The sequence below is a fragment of the Heptranchias perlo genome, chromosome 7, assembly GCF_035084215.1.
Source record: "Heptranchias perlo isolate sHepPer1 chromosome 7, sHepPer1.hap1, whole genome shotgun sequence".
In the NCBI taxonomy this organism is placed as follows: Eukaryota; Metazoa; Chordata; class Chondrichthyes; order Hexanchiformes; family Hexanchidae; genus Heptranchias; species Heptranchias perlo.
In genome coordinates, this window is record NC_090331.1 from 96,375,672 (window position 1) to 96,393,434 (window position 17,763).

At 47.1% G+C, this 17,763-nt stretch overlaps 3 protein-coding genes across 4 annotated transcripts in view; 2 read left to right on the forward strand and 1 right to left on the reverse strand.

The window, feature by feature from the left end:
* zgc:112416 (uncharacterized protein LOC550509 homolog) overlaps positions 1–2,062 on the forward strand; it is a 166,280-nt gene extending 164,218 nt beyond the window's left edge. The window contains exon 9 of the mRNA XM_067988137.1: positions 1,715–2,062. The gene's annotated coding sequence lies outside the window, so the exon portion shown is untranslated. The remainder of the gene's footprint in view (positions 1–1,714) is intronic.
* A 1,510-nt stretch (positions 2,063–3,572) lies between these two features.
* LOC137323974 (endoribonuclease YbeY-like) lies at positions 3,573–12,722 on the reverse strand. Its single transcript, XM_067988136.1, has 4 exons — positions 12,405–12,722; positions 10,627–10,758; positions 8,778–8,846; positions 3,573–3,820 (listed from the first exon to the last, which is right to left on the reverse strand). The coding sequence occupies exons 1-4, from the start codon at positions 12,612–12,614 to the stop codon at positions 3,734–3,736; spliced, it is 498 nt and encodes a 165-aa protein (XP_067844237.1). The 5' UTR covers positions 12,615–12,722; the 3' UTR covers positions 3,573–3,733.
* Positions 12,723–13,619: 897 nt separating this feature from the next.
* mcm3ap (minichromosome maintenance complex component 3 associated protein) overlaps positions 13,620–17,763 on the forward strand; it is a 111,161-nt gene continuing 107,017 nt past the window's right edge. For both annotated transcript variants that reach the window (XM_067988134.1, XM_067988135.1), the window contains exon 1: positions 13,620–14,996. In XM_067988134.1, coding sequence (XP_067844235.1) covers positions 13,814–14,996 — 1,183 coding nt within the window. In that variant the 5' untranslated portion in view covers positions 13,620–13,813. The remainder of the gene's footprint in view (positions 14,997–17,763) is intronic.

The following is a 17,763-nucleotide window of genomic DNA, read 5'->3' on the forward strand; positions in this document are numbered from 1 at the left end:
CTTTTCTGTAGAAAGATGGGCCAAACAAATGTTTCTCCGTGCAGGTTTCCTTCTTTCCTTAAAACCCTTGGGATCCTTTAGGGTGCTTTGAATTTACTTGCAAAGGTCACATTTTTTACATTAAGGGGCACAGGCATCAAGGATTTCTGAATGTATCATTCATTTATAAATATCCTTTAAATAATTAAAAGCCTCCGAATGAGGCTGCCCCAAATGCTCAGAGGGTAAATACACAATGTTGTGTGGTACTGAGACACAGAGACTAGGAGGGTTCTGAGTCCAATCCCCTACTTGTGCTGAGTTACTTGATCCCATCTGGACAGTGATGGGGATAGTACAATTGACCTGTGTCCCTGAGCTCCCAATGGCTATCCTTGACCCCGCCTCAAGCAAAGACAGGACCCCATTTCCCCTGGTCGAGCAACCTGTTGACACTGTCCATCCCTCTCCCTGGCCATTGTCTGAGGCTCAAGCCAGACCATTCGCAACCTTGGCATCCTATTTGACCTGAGCTGAGCTTCCGACCATGTATCCACTCCATCACCAAGACCGCCTACTTCCACCTCTGTAACGACACCCGTCTCCACCCGCTTCAGCTCAGCTGCTGCTGAAACCCTTATCCGTGCCTTTGTTACCTCTAGACTCGACTATTTAACTATTTTACTCAAAGAGTGGTAAGAATGTGGAACATGCTACCATAAGGAGTAGTTGAGGCAAATTGCATGGATGCATTTAAAGGGAAGCTAGATAAGCACTTGAGAGAGAAAGGAACAGAAGGGTATGCTGATAAGGGTAGATAAAGAGGGATGGGAGGAGGCTCATGTGGAGCAGAAACGCCGGCATAGACCAGTTGGGCCGAATGGCCCGTTTCTGTGCAGTAGACTCGATGTAACTCGATGAATGTTCTCCTGGCCGGTCTATCTCCTTGCACCCTCCGTAAACTTGAGCTCAGGCAACTCTGCTGTCCGTATCCTAACTCACACCAAGTCCTGTTCTCCCATCACCCCTGTGCTCGCTGACCCAAATTGGCTTCTGGTTCAGCAGTGCCTCAATTTTAAAATTCTCATCCTTATTTTCAAATCCCTCCATGGCCTCGCTCCTCCCTATCTCTGTAACCTCCTCCAGTACTACAACCCTCTGAGTTCTCTTCGCTCTTCCAATTCTGGCCTCTTGCGCATCCCCGATTTTAATCACTCCACCATTGGCGGCCGTGCCTTCAGCTGCCTATGCTCTGGAATTCCCTCCCTAAACCCCTCTGCCTCTCTCTCCTCCTTTAAGAAGCTCCTTAAAACCTACCTCTTTGACCAAGCCTTTGGTCACCTGTCCTAATATCTTATATGGCTCAGTGTCAAATTTTGTTTGACTATTGTGAAGCACCTTGGGACATTTTACTACATTAAAGTCGTTATATAAATGCAGGTTATTGTTGTTGTTGACACACAAAGAATGGTTACTTGGATTGGCTGCCAGAGGCTGTGGAATTGTACACTAAAAATGCACGAGCTTTAGGAAAGGAACGGAAATAGGGGACAAGCAGAAGGAACATTTCTGCCATTAAAAATGCATTGCTTGTAATTTCCACCAGTGTTCTCCAGCGGGAGATTGGTGGAATCCTCTGGTTAACCATGTTAAGGTTGATATAATCTATTGTTCCTTTTATTTTTTTTAAAAACACAGCTATATATGAACCAAACATTGCAATTTCTGTTCCCAGCTTGAGAACAGTGGATTAAGGACACTCGAGGGAGCCTCTTTTCTCCTGGAAGAATGGGTTCTGACCGCTCATTTGACAGATGGAGTGTGAACCTTCTGAACTATCTTAATGGAAATTTACATTCTTCTTTATTGGATAATCGACAATGCAATCCTATGAACTGTACCTGACACAGCAAAATTTCACTGTGCTATACTGAAGATATATTGGACACTGTACTTACCCTTACCCTGTTGAATAAACAGCAACTCTGTACAGACAGTGAGTAATCCTTACCCTGTTGAATAAACAGCAACTCCGTAACTATGCGTCACTTTTATCTTGTTAAATAAACTAGTTACACACTCTCTAGCCAGTCACATTATCGACCCACCTGCTCACTTATCCACACTATCCATCCACCCAGCAGTCATGTCCATGAGACTCTGTCCAACTTTGACTACTGGTTTCATCTGGCTGTCGAAGCCCCTCTGCACAACAGCAACTCGTGCATTTCAAGATTCATCCAACAACATGGGAGGTTATTTAGAAAGTACTGTGACCAAACCAGTCAGCGCTGAGAATCCACTTCGATGTTGCTATTTGGATGGATTAGAATGCACCAAGTCTTCGAATCCACACTGATTTCAAAGCTTGCATTTGTTGATCATGGAAATACTTAACAGTATTCAGAATTTACTGAAACTATTTACATAGCAAAGTATAAGAAAGAGGGAATTGCTGAACACATTAAATGTTTATTCACTGGTGATTAATTGTGAGTAGGTACAGCAATCTTGATGACATGTATATATTTTTTCAAATTATAATTATTTTATAGCCCTTAAAGGAGCCATTGCTAAACAAATTGAGAATAAAATCTCTTCACCTTTGAAAGGTTCTGTATATTTGATTTATTTCTATTACTGTACCTCCAGAGTTCTGCTGACCTGCTGCTTCACTTCAGAGCAGCTAAAGTGACAGCTTCAGACGTTGGCCTATTGCATCTATCCCATGACAAATAATCCAGAGAATGAGTTCAAATCCCACAGTGGCAGTTTGAGAATTTGAATTCAGTTTTAAAAATTTGGAAATAAAAAGCTGATATCAGTAAAAGTGACCATGAAGCTGTCGGATTGTCATAAAATAGTTCACTAATATCCTTTCAGGAAGGAAACCTGCCGTTCTTACCCGGTCTGGGTCTATATGCGACTCCAGTCCCACTTCATCGTGGTTGCCCTCTGAAGTGGCCTATCAAGACACTCAGTTGGATCAAACCCCTACAATGCAGCGGTTCAAGAAAGCCCATGACCAGCTTCTCAGGGCAACTAGGGACAGGCAATAAATGCTGGCCTTGCCAGCAATGCCCACATCCAGAAAATGAATAAGAAAAAACAATGCACTTGTCTGGGATAAAGGGGTTAGATTTCAGTGCTGTGGGATCACCTAGCCTCCGCCTAGTTAGCCCACCTGCACATAAAACCAGTCATACTAGGTAACAGAGTGCAGCTCGATTTGAAATTAAATTTAAATATTTTTTTAAAATTCAGATATCGCTTGTTTGGAATAACCCAAAAGGCACTTATGAGGTGCTGCTCGTTTGAATTAGGGCGTAACTAAAACAAATAATTTTAGGAAGGCACCACAGGGATAGGCATTAAATGGGCAATGCCACTTACCAAGTAGAGGCCGCAGGATGGCTGGTGTGGGGAAGGGAAAAATCTAACAGTAGCGTATTAGAAGGCACTTTTTTAAGATTGGGGCAGAGCAGAGGGAGCTTTACTCTGCATTCAATCCATGTTATACCTTGACACTGGGTGCCTGGAGTGGAAAGTGGCCCATTTTCCTTACCGTGAACACGAGGCTCATGGAAAAGAAATTCCAAAAATGTTTCTGACTTTATTGATATTGTACGATTAAACAGTCTTCATAGCCCAAAGAACCATTTCCTTTATCCTGTTGATAGAGGCCTTGCTGCACCTATTCATTCCATTGTTTGTAAAAGTAAAAGTCAAAGAAATGATTCTCAGTGGCTCTCATTCAGAAGTTGTTCTGTGTTAGAGGCTGTAGGCTGGCCCCAGTGAGTTTATTAAACAACTGGAGGGTGTTGGACTCTCTCTGGAACATCTGAGGAAGAGAAAAAGTTGGAGAGAATCAGTACACAGCACATTTTTCTTGCTTCACACACAGATGCTCTAGACATCAGAAGAGTTTACTTCTCTCTGTCAGTTTGACTCAGTAGCACTCTCACCTCTGGGTCAGAAGGCTGTGGGCTCAAGCCCCACTCCAGGACTTGGACACACAAATCTAGGCTCACACTTCAGTGCAGTACGGAAGGAGTGCTGCATTATTGGAGGTGTCGTTTTTTGGATGAGACGATAAATCGTGGACGGAAAAGACCACATGGCACTATTCATAAAGAGTCGACATTGATTCTTCAACCAAAGCAGATTAACTAGTAATTCATCTCAATGCAGTTTGTGGGACCTTCCTGCACGCAATTGGCTGCTGCATTTGCCTAGAAAACAACTGTGACTACACTTCAAAACTAATTCTTTGGTTGTGAAGCACTTTGGGACATCCTGAGGATGTGAAAGATGCTATGTAAATGCAAGTTCATTCTTCAATTAGGCATCACGGTGGCTCAAGTACAATTGCTTCTTTCTCTGTTGGATGTATGCATCCTACCTGAAATGAGTTTGGTCAGTCTGAACCAGCTCTGACAGCATAGGCCCACAGATCAAAACTGGCAATTTTACTCTCAGGCTAACGGGATGGCTATTGTGGGAAAAAACTGGCACACAGGTGCAACAACTTGGAACTAAGGAACGTTTCTCTCATCAGAATTCTGGTACATGGATGTGAAATACAGTGTTCTTTTAGTCACGTTGCCTTGTGGCTTTTCAGGGAAGCAGTAACCAACACATTGAACAACAGAATTCTCTGTCGTCATGAACGGCTACCGTATTTTGTAAAATCATTCCAGATTTTGATACAGATGTGCACAATGATAAAATCTCTGGTGCAATGACATTGTTACATGCTTGCTGTGGTGTTATTGTGCCAGGGCAGCAGAATTCCAATGGAGATTGTGAGTGAGTTGCTCCTTACTGATCCTGTGTACTTGCCCTGACTGTAAACTTCCACTTGCTTAGTGGGAAGTTCCCACCTAGAAATTCCCACTCAACAGAGGAGCAGGGGGAACAGTGGAAGTTCAGAGAGTGCAGGCCAGGTGCTTCACCAGATCATAAAAGGGATATTCAGATGTCACAGTGACCTGAATATTCCTCTCTCACAGCTCCCAGTTATAGAATGGTATTAAAGGTCTGGAAGTGGGTCCTAAACTCATCTCAGCAACTGAATATAGGACATAGATAGAACCACTCCACCCAATGGCTGAATACACCATGAAGTTTTCAGGGTCGTTCCCCTGTTTGCTGATCTTGGTTAAAGGGAATCGGGGAGAAGGACAATCACACGTTCAAAGTAGCTACAACTTTTCTCAATATTCAAAGGTTATGGAGGGGCAAAAAAAAAAAGTACCATGCAGAGTTATCTATTCTGATCACGATACTGTGACCCCCCACTTGAAAGTGTGCATGTGTTAGCATCATGTGATTGGCCTTGGTTATCGTAGTCTTGCCCCATGGGTGAGGTACTAGGGGAATGCCAGGTGTGGAGCAGTACTCCACATCTCAGGGCTGGAGCGCTTCAGCTATGAAGAGAGACTGGGAAGATTGGGTTTGTTTTCCTTGGAGCAGAGGAGGCTGAGGGGGGACATGATTGAGGTGTACAAAATTATGAGGGGCACAGATAGGATGGATACTAAGGAGCTTTTTCCCTTCGTTGAGGGTTCTATAACAAGGGGGCATAGATTCAAGGTAAAAGGCGGGAGGTTTAGAGGGGATTTGAGAAAGAACTTTTTCACCCAGAGGGTGGTTGGAGTCTGGAACTCACTGCCTGAAAGGGTTGTGGAGGCAGGAACCCTCACAACATTCAAGAAGCTCAAGAAGCATTTGGATGAGCACTTGAAATGCCATAGCATACAAGGCTACGGACCAAATGCTGGAATATGGGATTAGAGTAGACAGGGCTTGATGGCCGGCGCGGACACGATGGGCCGAAGGGCCTCTATCCGTGCTGTATGACTCTATTTAGTAGAGGTGTTCAAAATTATGAGGGCTTTTGATAGAGTAGATAGGGAGAAACTGTTCCCACTGGCAGGAGAGTTAATAACCAGAGGACACAGATTTAAGATAATTGGCAAAAAATCCAGGAGGAAATGAGAAGAATTTTTTTTTTAACGCAGTGAGTTGTTATGATTTGGAATGCCCTGCTTGAAAGGGTGGTGGAAGCAGATTCAATAGTAACTTTCAAAAGGGAATTGGATAAATATTTGAAAAGGAGAAAGTTGCAGGGCGATGGGGAACGAGCAGGGGATTGGGTCTAATTGGATAGCTCTTTCAAAGAGCCGGCTCAGACACAATGGGCCGAATGGCCTCCTTCTGTGTTGTATGATCCTATGAGAACGGAGGGTATTGGGTTTTTTGGATCCCGACAAGTGCATAATTTTTCAAGATCTGTGCAAAAATGACTGGGAATCAAATTGCATCACTGGCCTGGGTTCTGATGAATTTACAAACTGCAAGCCTTGCAAACTTTTATGATTTAAGAAATGTACTCCAAAAATATCACACCTGCCCCAAGCTTTCATTTTAAAACAAAGCCAATGGTAAAATTTTAGTTTGTACACAGCGCTTTAAAGGAGCATCATATTGAGCATTCACCCTGTATCCTGGGCTTACTTCTTGTGTTAAGTGCAGGATATGAAATGCAGTAATATTTTATTTTTTACATGGCATATGAAAGACAGAAGCTGTTGTATTTTTGACCATTCTGTGATCCTGACTTACATCCTCAACACTGCCTCGGAACGAGTGAGAGAAGCTTAAGACCGTCCAGGAGAAGCAGTCTGCCACTGGGCTCAGTATCCACTCCCTCCACCACCAGCGCACTGTGGCTGTACTGTGTACTATCCACAGGGTGCACTACAGCAACTCGCCAAGACTTCTTTGACAGCACCTCTCAGCTTCTATCAACAAGAAGGACAAGTGCAGCAGTGTCATGGGTGCAGCAGTGTCATGGGAGCACCATCACCTCCAAGTCACACACCATTCTGACTTGGACATACATCGCCGTTCCTTCATCGTCACTGGATCTAAATCCTGAAATTCCCTAGCTAACACCATTGTGGACTGCAGCAGTGCTAGCAGAAGGCCAAACATCACTTTCTCAGGGCAACTAGGGGTCAAGTCCCACTGCAGAGACCTGAGCACATAATCCAGGCTGACACTAATGCAGTATTGAGGGATTGCTGCAGTGATCTTTCAACCAATTCTATATTTAAATTTCTGCCTGCACTGTATCTAATGAAACTGTACTTCAGGGAAGGTATAAATGTTGGGCTTTGGAGGTGCCGTCTTTCGTCTGCTCTCTAAGGTGGATGTAAAAGATTCCATGCTGCTATTTGAATAAGAGCCAGGGGAGTTCTCCCAGAGTCCTGGCCAATATTTATTCCTCAAACAGATTATCAGGTCATTTATTTCACTGCTGTTTGTGGGTCCTTGCTTTGCACAAATTGGCTGCTGAATTTCCCTACATTACAACAGTGACTACACTTCAAAAGCACTTCATTGGCTGTGAAGCGCTTTGGGATGTCCTGAGGTTGTGAAAGGTGCTATAGAAATACAAGTTCTTTCTTTACTTTGGACAGTGCCCCTCTGAACTTTCCTCCATTATTCCCCCTAAGTTGCAAATATCCCGTCCTACCCACACTTCCTCCTACATGCATCTTCACCATCCTGAAATCAAGGCTCATCACACCATCTTCTACTCCAATTTAGGTCAAGGCTCATATGGTGACAGGAGGAGAGAACCTGGTGCAGCAAATACAGAACACTGAAAACTAAATATCTCCCTCATTAAGATTGTGCAAAACGTGGTAGCCGCGGAACTCTGCCTCATTCTCACAGTAGTTATCCTTGGAGGCCACGTACTGCTTGCAATTTGATCAGTATTAGGACAAAGACCATCAGTTTAAAAAAAAAGTCTGTGATCAAAGTTGAACAATGACGTGGTTCATGATATGTATTTGCCCATTTGAATGATACTAGTCATGTGAAAAAAGTGCCAGTAAAAAGCATACGAAAAACAGAAGATCACTTAGAAGTTCTCCGTAATGATGGACATAGGAACAGGACGAGGCCATTCAGCCCTTTGAGCCTGTTCCGCCATTCAATTAGATCATGACTGATCTGTACCTCAACTCCATTCACCCGCTTTTGCTCCATATTCCGATACACTTACTGATCTCGATTTTGAAAAGTTTAATTGTCCCAGCATCAGCAGCCTTTTCAGGGAGAGTTCCAGATTTCCACTACGCTTTGAGTGAAAAAGTGCTTCCTGATTTCACTCTTAAATGGCCTAGCTCTCATTTTAAGATTATGCCCCCTTGTTCTGGAATCTCCAACCAAAGCAGAAATGTTGAGATTTGCTTCGCCAATTTAAAATAAACACTCCTGATATCAGTATTGAATGTTCCTCAGACCCAAAGCAAGGGATTCATTGTAATGGATGTATAATACAGTGGAACCTACAATATATGCCATAATTGATGAAATGTATCCCCCATACAGTAGTTAGTGGAATGAACAAATAATTGTCCCGACACGTGTGGCACAGGACTAAAGGGAAGTACGATAAGGTAATAACAAAAGAAATAACACATTACAGCAGTGACTACACTTCAAAAAGTACTTCATTGGCTGTGAAGCGCTTTGGGTCGCCCTGAGGTTGTGAAAGGTGCTATATAAATGCAAGTCTTTTCTTTTTTAACCTTTCTCGGGCTGTGAAGTTGATTTAGGTCAGATGGAAGCAGATTGGTGTTAGCCGATGGTGCAGTGAGGTAGTGTCTCGCACAAGGCTTTTGTTCCATGAAAATTCTATCAGGTGATCAGAATGGCGCTGAATTGGGGTATGGATAATTAACGGAGGTCTCACTGCATAAAGGAGAGCACGATCATACCTGCTTCCACTCAGTTTCTGTGCTATGCCTATAGCCCAGCAGATGGCAGATTCCATGTAATGTGGTCACCTGCACAAAAATAACAGACAATCAGGGCAGGGTAGTTACTCCATAGATTCATCTATTCACAGAGGACACTGATCAAATCTATAATCCATTTTTCTAAGATTTCAATACCATGAACATGTTCTTTAAAAGCTCCCCCCTCCCCTGCCCAGACTCAGTTGGTCGCTCTGGCTGCTTGCAACATTAAAGGCAGCACCTCAGGTTGATAAGGCTGTAAAAAAGCTAATAGAATTCTAGGTTATATCGCAAGAGGTACAGAATATAAAAGCGAAGAAGTATTGATGAGCCTATGTAAACCTTAATAAGACCTGATGTGGAGATGCCGGTGATGGACTAGGGTGGACAAATGTAAGGAATCTTACAACACCAGGTTATAGTCCAACAATTTTATTTTAAAATCACAAGCTTTCGGAGATTATCCCCTTCATCAGGTGAATGAGTGAAAAGGTTCTCAAAGTTGATAGCCAAGTTCCGCACCCATGAGGACGGCCTCAACCGGGATCTTGGGTTCATGTCACGCTACACGTAACCCCACCAGCAAAAAGGGAAAAAAAATTATGTTTTTAATATTCTCTCTCTCTCTCTGCCATTTGGGTTTCTTTCCGTCTGTCTGTGTAATTGACACAATGTATATCCAGTGTACTGGGACGTGCTGTTCTCTGTTTGAACAACAACAACACCTTTTGATTGGTGTGATGCTGTCCCAGCCTAGTATAAGATATGCGATTTGAGAATCTTTCACTCATTCACCTGACAAAGGGGATAATCTCCGAAAGCTTGTGATTTTAAAATAAATTTGTTGGACTATAACCTGGTGTTGTAAGATTCCTTACATTGATAAGACCTGTTACAGTACAGTGTGTAGTATTGGGCTCCACACGATAGGAAGGAAATTGAGGCTTTAGAGAGGGTACAACACAGATTCACTGGGATGGGAAAATACACAAACGAAGAAAGACTTGAAAATTTGGGTCTTTTTTCATCAGAACAAGGCAGATTACTGGGTGTTATAAAATAGAAGTGTTTAACATTTGAAAGGGTGTGACAGGGTAGATAGAAACAGACTGATTCCAGTAGTTGAGGGATCCAAGGAGCCATACATACAAGATTGAATGTAAGAGATTTAAAACAGAGAAATTTCTTCATACAGAATTGTGAGGCTGTGGACTTCACGCTTCATGTCCAAGATTAATTCCGGATGTGGAAACTACGCCAACATATAAGATTAGAATAGAAACATAGAAAATAGGAGCAGGAGCAGGAGTAGGCCATTCGGCGCTCCATCCGTCTCTTGCTCGCTCGCTCCCTCCGTCCGTCCGCCTCTCCCTCGTCCGCCCCGCCCTTCCTCTGCCCCACCCTCGCCCGTCCCTCCCTCGCTCGTCCCCTCCCTTCCCCCCCCGCCCTCCCTCCCCCACTCGTCCCCTCCCTCGCCACCCCTCCCCTGCCCCCCCTCCTCCCCTCCCCCCCTCGCTCGCCCCCCTCCCCCGCCCCATCCTCGCTTGCTCCTCCCTCGCTCGCTCCGCCCCCGCCCCGCCCTCCCGTCCGCCCCGCGCGTTTCACACCGCTCCTGGTTTTCTTTTCCACTGGTGCAGTGTAAAACGGGCATCAATTCACCATCGCCCATTTTGGGCTTTCACCGAAGTCCAATTTCACTCCTATCCTGTTTTACATACCCACTAATGTTCTAAAATCACTACAAACTGTAAATCGGCTCTCTCCCATAAGTTATTAAATTTAATTATTTTCGTTTCCCTTTCTGTGGAAATCCCTCATTAATACATACTGTTAGTACACTGTAGAAGTCTTGTCCATGTGCTTGGCTTTGTCTGTAGATATATTCCACTCCAAGGAAGATGTCTCCAAGGTTATACTCATCCTGGTGTAGGGGTTTGGGAACATCGCCCGCTTTCAGATCCTGAAAGAAAGACAGAACGCCTTTTTCAATTGTTTATATGATCAATTATCTTCAGCTGCTTCATCAATGACCTTCCCTCCATCATAAGGGGGCTATTCGTTGATGGCTGCACAGTGTTCAACTCTATTCACAATTGTTCGGATAATGAAGCAGTCCATTCCTGCATGCAGCTAGACCTGAACAACTGCCAGGCTTGGGCTGATAAGTGGCAAGTAATATTTGTGCAGCATAAGTATCAGGCAATGTCCATCTCCAACAAGAGAAAGTGTAACCACCTCCCCTTGACATTCAATGGTATTACCATCGCCGAATCCCCCACCATCAACATTCTGAGGAGTCACCACTGACCAGAAACTGAATTGGGCCAGCCACATAAATACTGTGGCTACAAGAGCAGGTCAGAGGCTGGGTATCAAGTGGCTCACCTCCTAACTCCCCAAAGTCTTTCCATCATCTACAAGGCACAAGTCAGGAGTGTGATGGAAAGCTCTCCACTTGCCTGGATGAGTGCAGCTCCAACAACACTCAAGAAACTGAACATCATCCAGGACAAAACATGCTGGTCTTCCAGCTGAAGGAGCTGTACACGACCGAGTGTTGCCACCTGGCACACTCCAAGGTGCAGGAGTATGTGCGGTGGGGAGCACTGAGGCCAGGTGCGACCTACGCAAAGGCTCTATTGGGGAAAGCCACCTTTTAGACCTATATCGAGGGGCTGGAATCAGGAAAAAACCCCCTCGCGCAGAAGGTAAAATGATAAATGAACGTAACAAAATGTACTGTATCTGTAACCTGTAACGACTAACGCAAGGAGGCACCCTAGGGTGCCATGAACTGTATTTACAAGGTATGGTGCGTAACTATTGATTGTACCAGGACTGTTGCTTTGTACTGTATGTACCGTTGCAAGTTGTATGACCTGTTGTATGTTTGAAGCATAACTTGAATTGCATTGTATGTACTTTCACAAATTTTATGAATAAAGTTTATTTCAAAATATAAAAGAAAAATCCTACTTATGGCACAATGAAATAAAGGCAAGACAAGAAACGAGGAGTCTGCCTATCATTTTACCCGATGGATTTAACTCCATTTAACTTCAGGTGTCTGATTTAAAAAAGGCTACAGCAGCTCCCTGCCTTTTAAAGAGGCCCAGAGGACGGCCACAAGAGTTCTGACGATAATCAACTGATGATATATTGTTTTTCTCATGTATTCTGCCAATAGTTTCCCTCTGTTTCTATGTGTTATCTTACTTGGAAATAAGTCCTAGTTTTAGCCAGACTAACATTCCGATAGTGTGATGTTTACCAGCATTTGGAGATGACCGGAGAGCATCCCACAGGATCTTCATGCATTATAACTACAAGAGTTATTGAATGATACAGCACAGAAGGAGGCCATTTGACCCATCCTGCCTGTGCTGGCTCTTTGAAAGAACTATCCAATTAGTCCCACTCCCCTGCCTTTCCCCCATAGCCCTGCAAACTTTTCCCCTTTGAGTATTTATCCAATTCCCTTTTGAAAGTTATTATTGAATCTGATTTCACCGCCCTTTCAGGCAGCCCATTCCAGATCACAACAGTAGACAAGTTGCTCGGGTCTGTTTCTGGAAAGTGGCGGCCCGGAGATCCCAGTCCCGTTACCTGATGGAAAGGGAACGACAGCACATCAGTGGCCGCGTCCCGCCGCCTGTACCGTCTGTTGAGGGCCCGTATTCGCTGGTCGTCCATACAGATCAGGCCCAGGTCGAACCGAGCGAGGCCCAGGATCTGGCGCAGGGTCTGGCAGTCCCGCCGCAACCGGGCCCTGCGCAGCGGCACCGCTCCCTGCAGGTTCCTGATCACCAGCGTCATGGAGAGGGGGCAAGAGAGGCGCTAGACCGGGCCGGGCCGGGCCCGAGGGGGAGAGAGGCGCCGGGCCGGGCCCGAGGGGGAGAGAGGCGCCGGGCCGGGCCCGAGGGGGAGAGAGGCGCCTGGCCGGGCCCGAGGGGGAGAGAGGCGCCGGGCCGGGCCCGAGGGGGAGAGAGGCGCCGGGCCGGGCCGGGTCCGAGGGGGAGAGAGGCGCCGGGCCGGGCCGGGTCCGAGGGGGAGAGAGGCGCCGGGCCGGGCCGGGTCCGAGGGGGAGAGAGGCGCCGGGCCGGGCCGGGTCCGAGGGGGAGAGAGGCGCCGGGCCGGGCCGGGTCCGAGGGGGAGAGAGGCGCCGGGCCGGGCCGGGTCCGAGGGGGAGAGAGGCGCCGGGCCGGGCCGGGTCCGAGGGGGAGAGAGGCGCCGGGCCGGGCCGGGTCCGAGGGGGAGAGAGGCGCCGGGCCGGGCCGGGTCCGAGGGGGAGAGAGGCGCCGGGCCGGGCCGGGTCCGAGGGGGAGAGAGGCGCCGGGCCGGGCCGGGTCCGAGGGGGAGAGAGGCGCCGGGCCGGGCCGGGTCCGAGGGGGAGAGAGGCGCCGGGCCGGGCCGGGTCCGAGGGGGAGAGAGGCGCCGGGCCGGGCCGGGTCCGAGGGGGAGAGAGGCGCCGGGCCGGGCCGGGTCCGAGGGGGAGAGAGGCGCCGGGCCGGGCCGGGTCCGAGGGGGAGAGAGGCGCCGGGCCGGGCCGGGTCCGAGGGGGAGAGAGGCGCCGGGCCGGGCCGGGTCCGAGGGGGAGAGAGGCGCCGGGCCGGGCCGGGTCCGAGGGGGAGAGAGGCGCCGGGCCGGGCCGGGTCCGAGGGGGAGAGAGGCGCCGGGCCGGGCCGGGTCCGAGGGGGAGAGAGGCGCCGGGCCGGGTCCGGAGCGTGTTGCCACTGGCAACCCTCAGTGCGGAGAGGCTGATTGGAAGCGGAAGTGGGTGCGCTTGTCTTTTTGTTCCGTACTGACCGGAACGGAAGAATGAGGCGGACCGACCAGGGCGGCGGGTGTTGTTTCTGTGGGCGGTAATGGCGGCGGTGAGTGAGAGAGAGAGAGACTGGTGAAATGTTATTAGAATACAAAGCTGAAATTCCGTTGATAACAAGCGGTAAATGTGAAGCGATGCTGGAGTCGAGCTGATCCCAGGTTACTGAGAGCTTCGGGCCTGGTGGAGAACCATGGATCCGCCGGGCAGGCAGCCCCCCGCGCTCTTCCCCACAGGAGACAACACCTTCCCGGGTTTCCAGGCCCAACAGGCTGCTCCTTGCTTCGGGCAAGCGAGTGAAGTGGGGGAGTCGCTCCCTGCGTTTGGACACCAGGCGGGTTCAGCGGGCATGGCGACTGTCGCCAGTTCCAGCCCTGGCCCGAGTCAGCCCTTCAGTTTTAAGCCCCTTGGGCCGTTCGCGAGTCCTGGGAACTTTGGAGCAGCGGCGAGCGGGAGTTTCGGGCACTCTGAGCCAAACTTCAAAGCGCTGGAGAATCCGGACGGCCAGAGATCATTCGGTGGAAGTCTGGACTCGAACAAATCGTCAAATAAACTGCCGCCATTTAACTTCTCCCAGCCTCTGAGCAGTGGTGGAGAAGCGGCCACCCCCACGGCTTCACAGAGTAAGGCTGCCACTAACAGCGGCCCATCTTTCAGCTTCTCACAGCCAACAAGCAGCGGCACTTCCTCCGGCCCCTTCAGATTTTCTCGGCCGACGGCGACAGCTAGTTTGCCAGACACTTTTAACTTCTCTCAGCCGGCGGCTATTAGCAGTTCTCCCGGAGGCTTCCGTTTTGTCCAGCCGACCCCCGGCAGCTCCTCAGCCTCATTCACCTTTTCTCAACCAGGTGCCTTGTTAGATTTTTCTGCACCAAGCAAAAAAGTAGCTGGCGAAGAAAAAACAACTCAGAAACCAGTCTTTGGAGTGACCGGTGTCAGCCCTGCGTTGGCATATGATGGGAGACGGAGTGCAATGGGAGCTACTGGAACACTAGCAACGATTGGGCAGGCTCCCAAGCATGAAGTGGAGGAGGAACAGTTGACACCCAGGAAGGGGGTGAAAAGAAAAGACAAGCGAGACAGGTCGCCACACCACTTTGAATACATTGCTGCTAAAGAACAAGCAACAGGGTCCAAGAGCAACCAGTCTCTAGGGAAACGGCCAGTGAAAGTTACTCGACCGATGGGCATCTTTAGTCGGACTCTTCGAGATGTGTTGAAGGGTAACTGCTCCAGTAGGAAGGAGTCTAAAAGAGACGCCATATCCTCAGAAAGTAGACTACAGGAAAAATTGAAGCTGTTGTCTGAGTCAAGCATTCCAATGGAGTGGCCTGCTCGAGTGAGAAAAGAAGAAACAAAGAAGAAAGTGAGAGATGGTGAGTCTGAATTCATGTAGAATTATAAATCTAGCCCTGTAGATATGTAGTGTCTGTGTGGGGTGGGGTTGGGGGGTAGTGGCGTAGGTATGTTGGGACAAAGGAATTTCCTTGTACACCAAACATTTTTTGTGATTAAAAGATTCTTCCTGTCTTCAATGTTGTAGCTAATTTTTTTAGAATGCTTTGACCCAGTGTCTTGGACCATCATCAGCTGGAGCAAAATTCAAAATGGCAGGGTGTGGATTTCTGTTCTTGTAATAAATTGTTGAACTGATTCTCTCCTTCCACAAAGAGCTTTCTAACCCTAACCCCACAAACCAAAAATGTTCACCTGGACAGGACCTTTAATGTCTCATTTGAAGCATGGTAACTCCTACAGCACCGCACACCCTCAGTACTACAGTCAGCCTAGTTTAAGAGCTCAAATTTTGGTTATGAAAAAAACTTCTCTACATTTTGCTCTTCAATACTTTGTTTTTCATGATCTGTGTTAAAAGATTGCGGCAAATGGTTTATTTAATCAATGCACACATAAAGGATCCTGCACAAAGGCTGAGCATGACGCAGGAGCCTTCTGAGAGGAGGACATAAAGCTGTGGTTCTGAAAATGAATACAATTGAAATATTCCCAAATATATTCTGCAATCCTGCCTTCCAGTCTGTGTTTTGTCACATTTAAGTGTTTGTGCTGAAACGGTTGCCTGGGTCTACCGTTGGATATTTTTCCTGGGGTTCAGTGTCACCAATCACTCCTATGAGTGGAACCTGAGCCTCTCTATGATCTGACCACCTTTTGCTGCCCAGTATCTAATTAACCGATAGCTTGAGACCCGGAGAAGATTGCACATTGGTTGCTGGAGTTTATCATGTGAATCCCCTCTCTTTCTGGAAGAGGGACTGAATAAGCAGTGTTCTGAGTTGAGACACTGACTTTGAACCAACAAGCGATTTTAATTTTTAACAAAACAAACAAAAACATAAAGTGTTGGTAACACTCAGCAGGTCAGGCAGAATCTGTGGAGAGAACAGACACGTGAACATTTCAGGTGTGGGTCCTTCTCTTTACAGATGCTGGTTGACCTGCTGAGTGTTTCTAACATCTGCAGTATTTTGCTTTTTGTTCACACCGTCCAACACAGTGAGAATATTCATTTCCCCATGCTCTTCTGTATACAAAACAATGAAGGTGCAACTTGTTTTTTCTTTAAACATGGGGCCTTTAGACAAAAGGCCATTTACACATGATTGACCCTTTAAGGCTATGCTAGGCCAGGCTTTTTTTTTCAAAAAATATACTTTATTCATAAAATTTGTAGCAAAAACATACAATACAGTTGTGATATCACATTCCCAACGTACACAATACAGATTATACAATTTTCAGGTTACATCAAGTACAGTTCAACGAACACATTGTGCATAATTACAGTTCATGACACTCTGGGGTGTCTCATTGCATTATACTCAATACAGATTATTGATTACAGATTCATTACAGGTACATTACAGCAATTTGAATTTTACATTCTGCCCGGGGTGGGGGGCGGTTTCCCTGATTGCAGCCCCTCGGTATACAATGGCAGGAAGGCTCTAAATGGTTGCCTTTCCCTACAGAGCCTTTGCCGCGGCCGCACCTAGTTTCAGCGCGTCCCTGAGCACATAGTCCTGGACCTTGGAATGTGCCAGTCTGCAACACTCGGTCGAGGACAGCTCCGTGCACTGGAAGACCAGCAGGTTTCGGGCAGACCAAAGGGCGTCTTTCACCGAGTTAATGGTCTTCCAGCAGCAGTTGATGACTGTCTCTGTGTGCATCCCCGGGAACAGCCCGTAGAGCACAGAGTCCTGTGTTACGGAGCTGCTCGGGACGAACTTGGACAGATACCACTGCATCTCTCTCCAGACCTTCTTTGCAAAGGCGCATTCCAGAAGGAGATGGGTGACGGTTTCGTCTGCACCGCAGCCTCCTCGGGGACAATGTGCGGTGGCTTTAAAGTACAGACAACCTTTTGGCGGCTGGCAGCAGAATCTACACAACTCTGTGACTGAGCCTGCCTCTCTGTGAACTGAACCTTTGAGTCGGTGAGATGAATCTTCTGCCCACTGAGTGGTTAATCACAGGGTGCTCCAGCCAATAAGAACCTGCCCATTTCCTCAAGGGACTCAAATTTCTGTGAATCGAAGTCACCATCCTGGGATGATGTCCTTCTCTTTGTGGGGCCAGAAGGCTCCCAAAAATCTACCTGCTATGCACCACCCCCACCAACCCTGCCTCTCTGGGAATGCAATAGAATCACACTGTAGACAATCAGGTGGTGCAAGGCACACTCTCTCTAGGAATATCACCGGTTGTTTGAGATTGTCAGGAATGATGCCCCTCAGGGTGAGTGAGACTGCAAATCACTATTGTGTGAGCCTAAATGAATCTTGAGGAAAATCTAATGGACAAACAGACAGGTTTTAGACTGGTGGCTTATTATTAAAAAGGACACTGTGCAACCTTGGCAGTTAATACCTTGTGTGGTAAATCTAGCAGTACGGAAATATTGTAAGTTGAAATATCCAGGACAGGTGAAAATATGTTTTGTCACAGGAACCAACAACCACCAAATTAAAGCAGCATAAAAGGAAATAATCTTCCCTGGTTAAAATTGTCAAGCTTTTGGCTCTTTTTCTCCATTTTTATCTTCTGTCTTTTTTTTGCATTTTTCTATTTTTAGTCTGCTCTTGATGTGAGCCTGGTCAGTGTATGTCAGCCAGCTATTCA

What these genes read in the sequence shown, in the direction of transcription:
- LOC137323974 (XM_067988136.1), bottom strand. Translation starts at nt 12,614, where the DNA reads ATGACGCTGGTGATCAGGAACCTGCAGGGAGCGGTGCCGCTGCGCAGG. An exon ending in ACTTCTACAGTGTACTAACA is followed by an intron (nt 8,847 to 10,626) that starts GTATGTATTAAT and finishes ATTTTTGTGCAG; the next exon opens with GTGACCACATTACATGGAAT. An exon ending in CAGAAACTGAGTGGAAGCAG is followed by an intron (nt 3,821 to 8,777) that starts GTATGATCGTGC and finishes TCTCTTCCTCAG; the next exon opens with ATGTTCCAGAGAGAGTCCAA.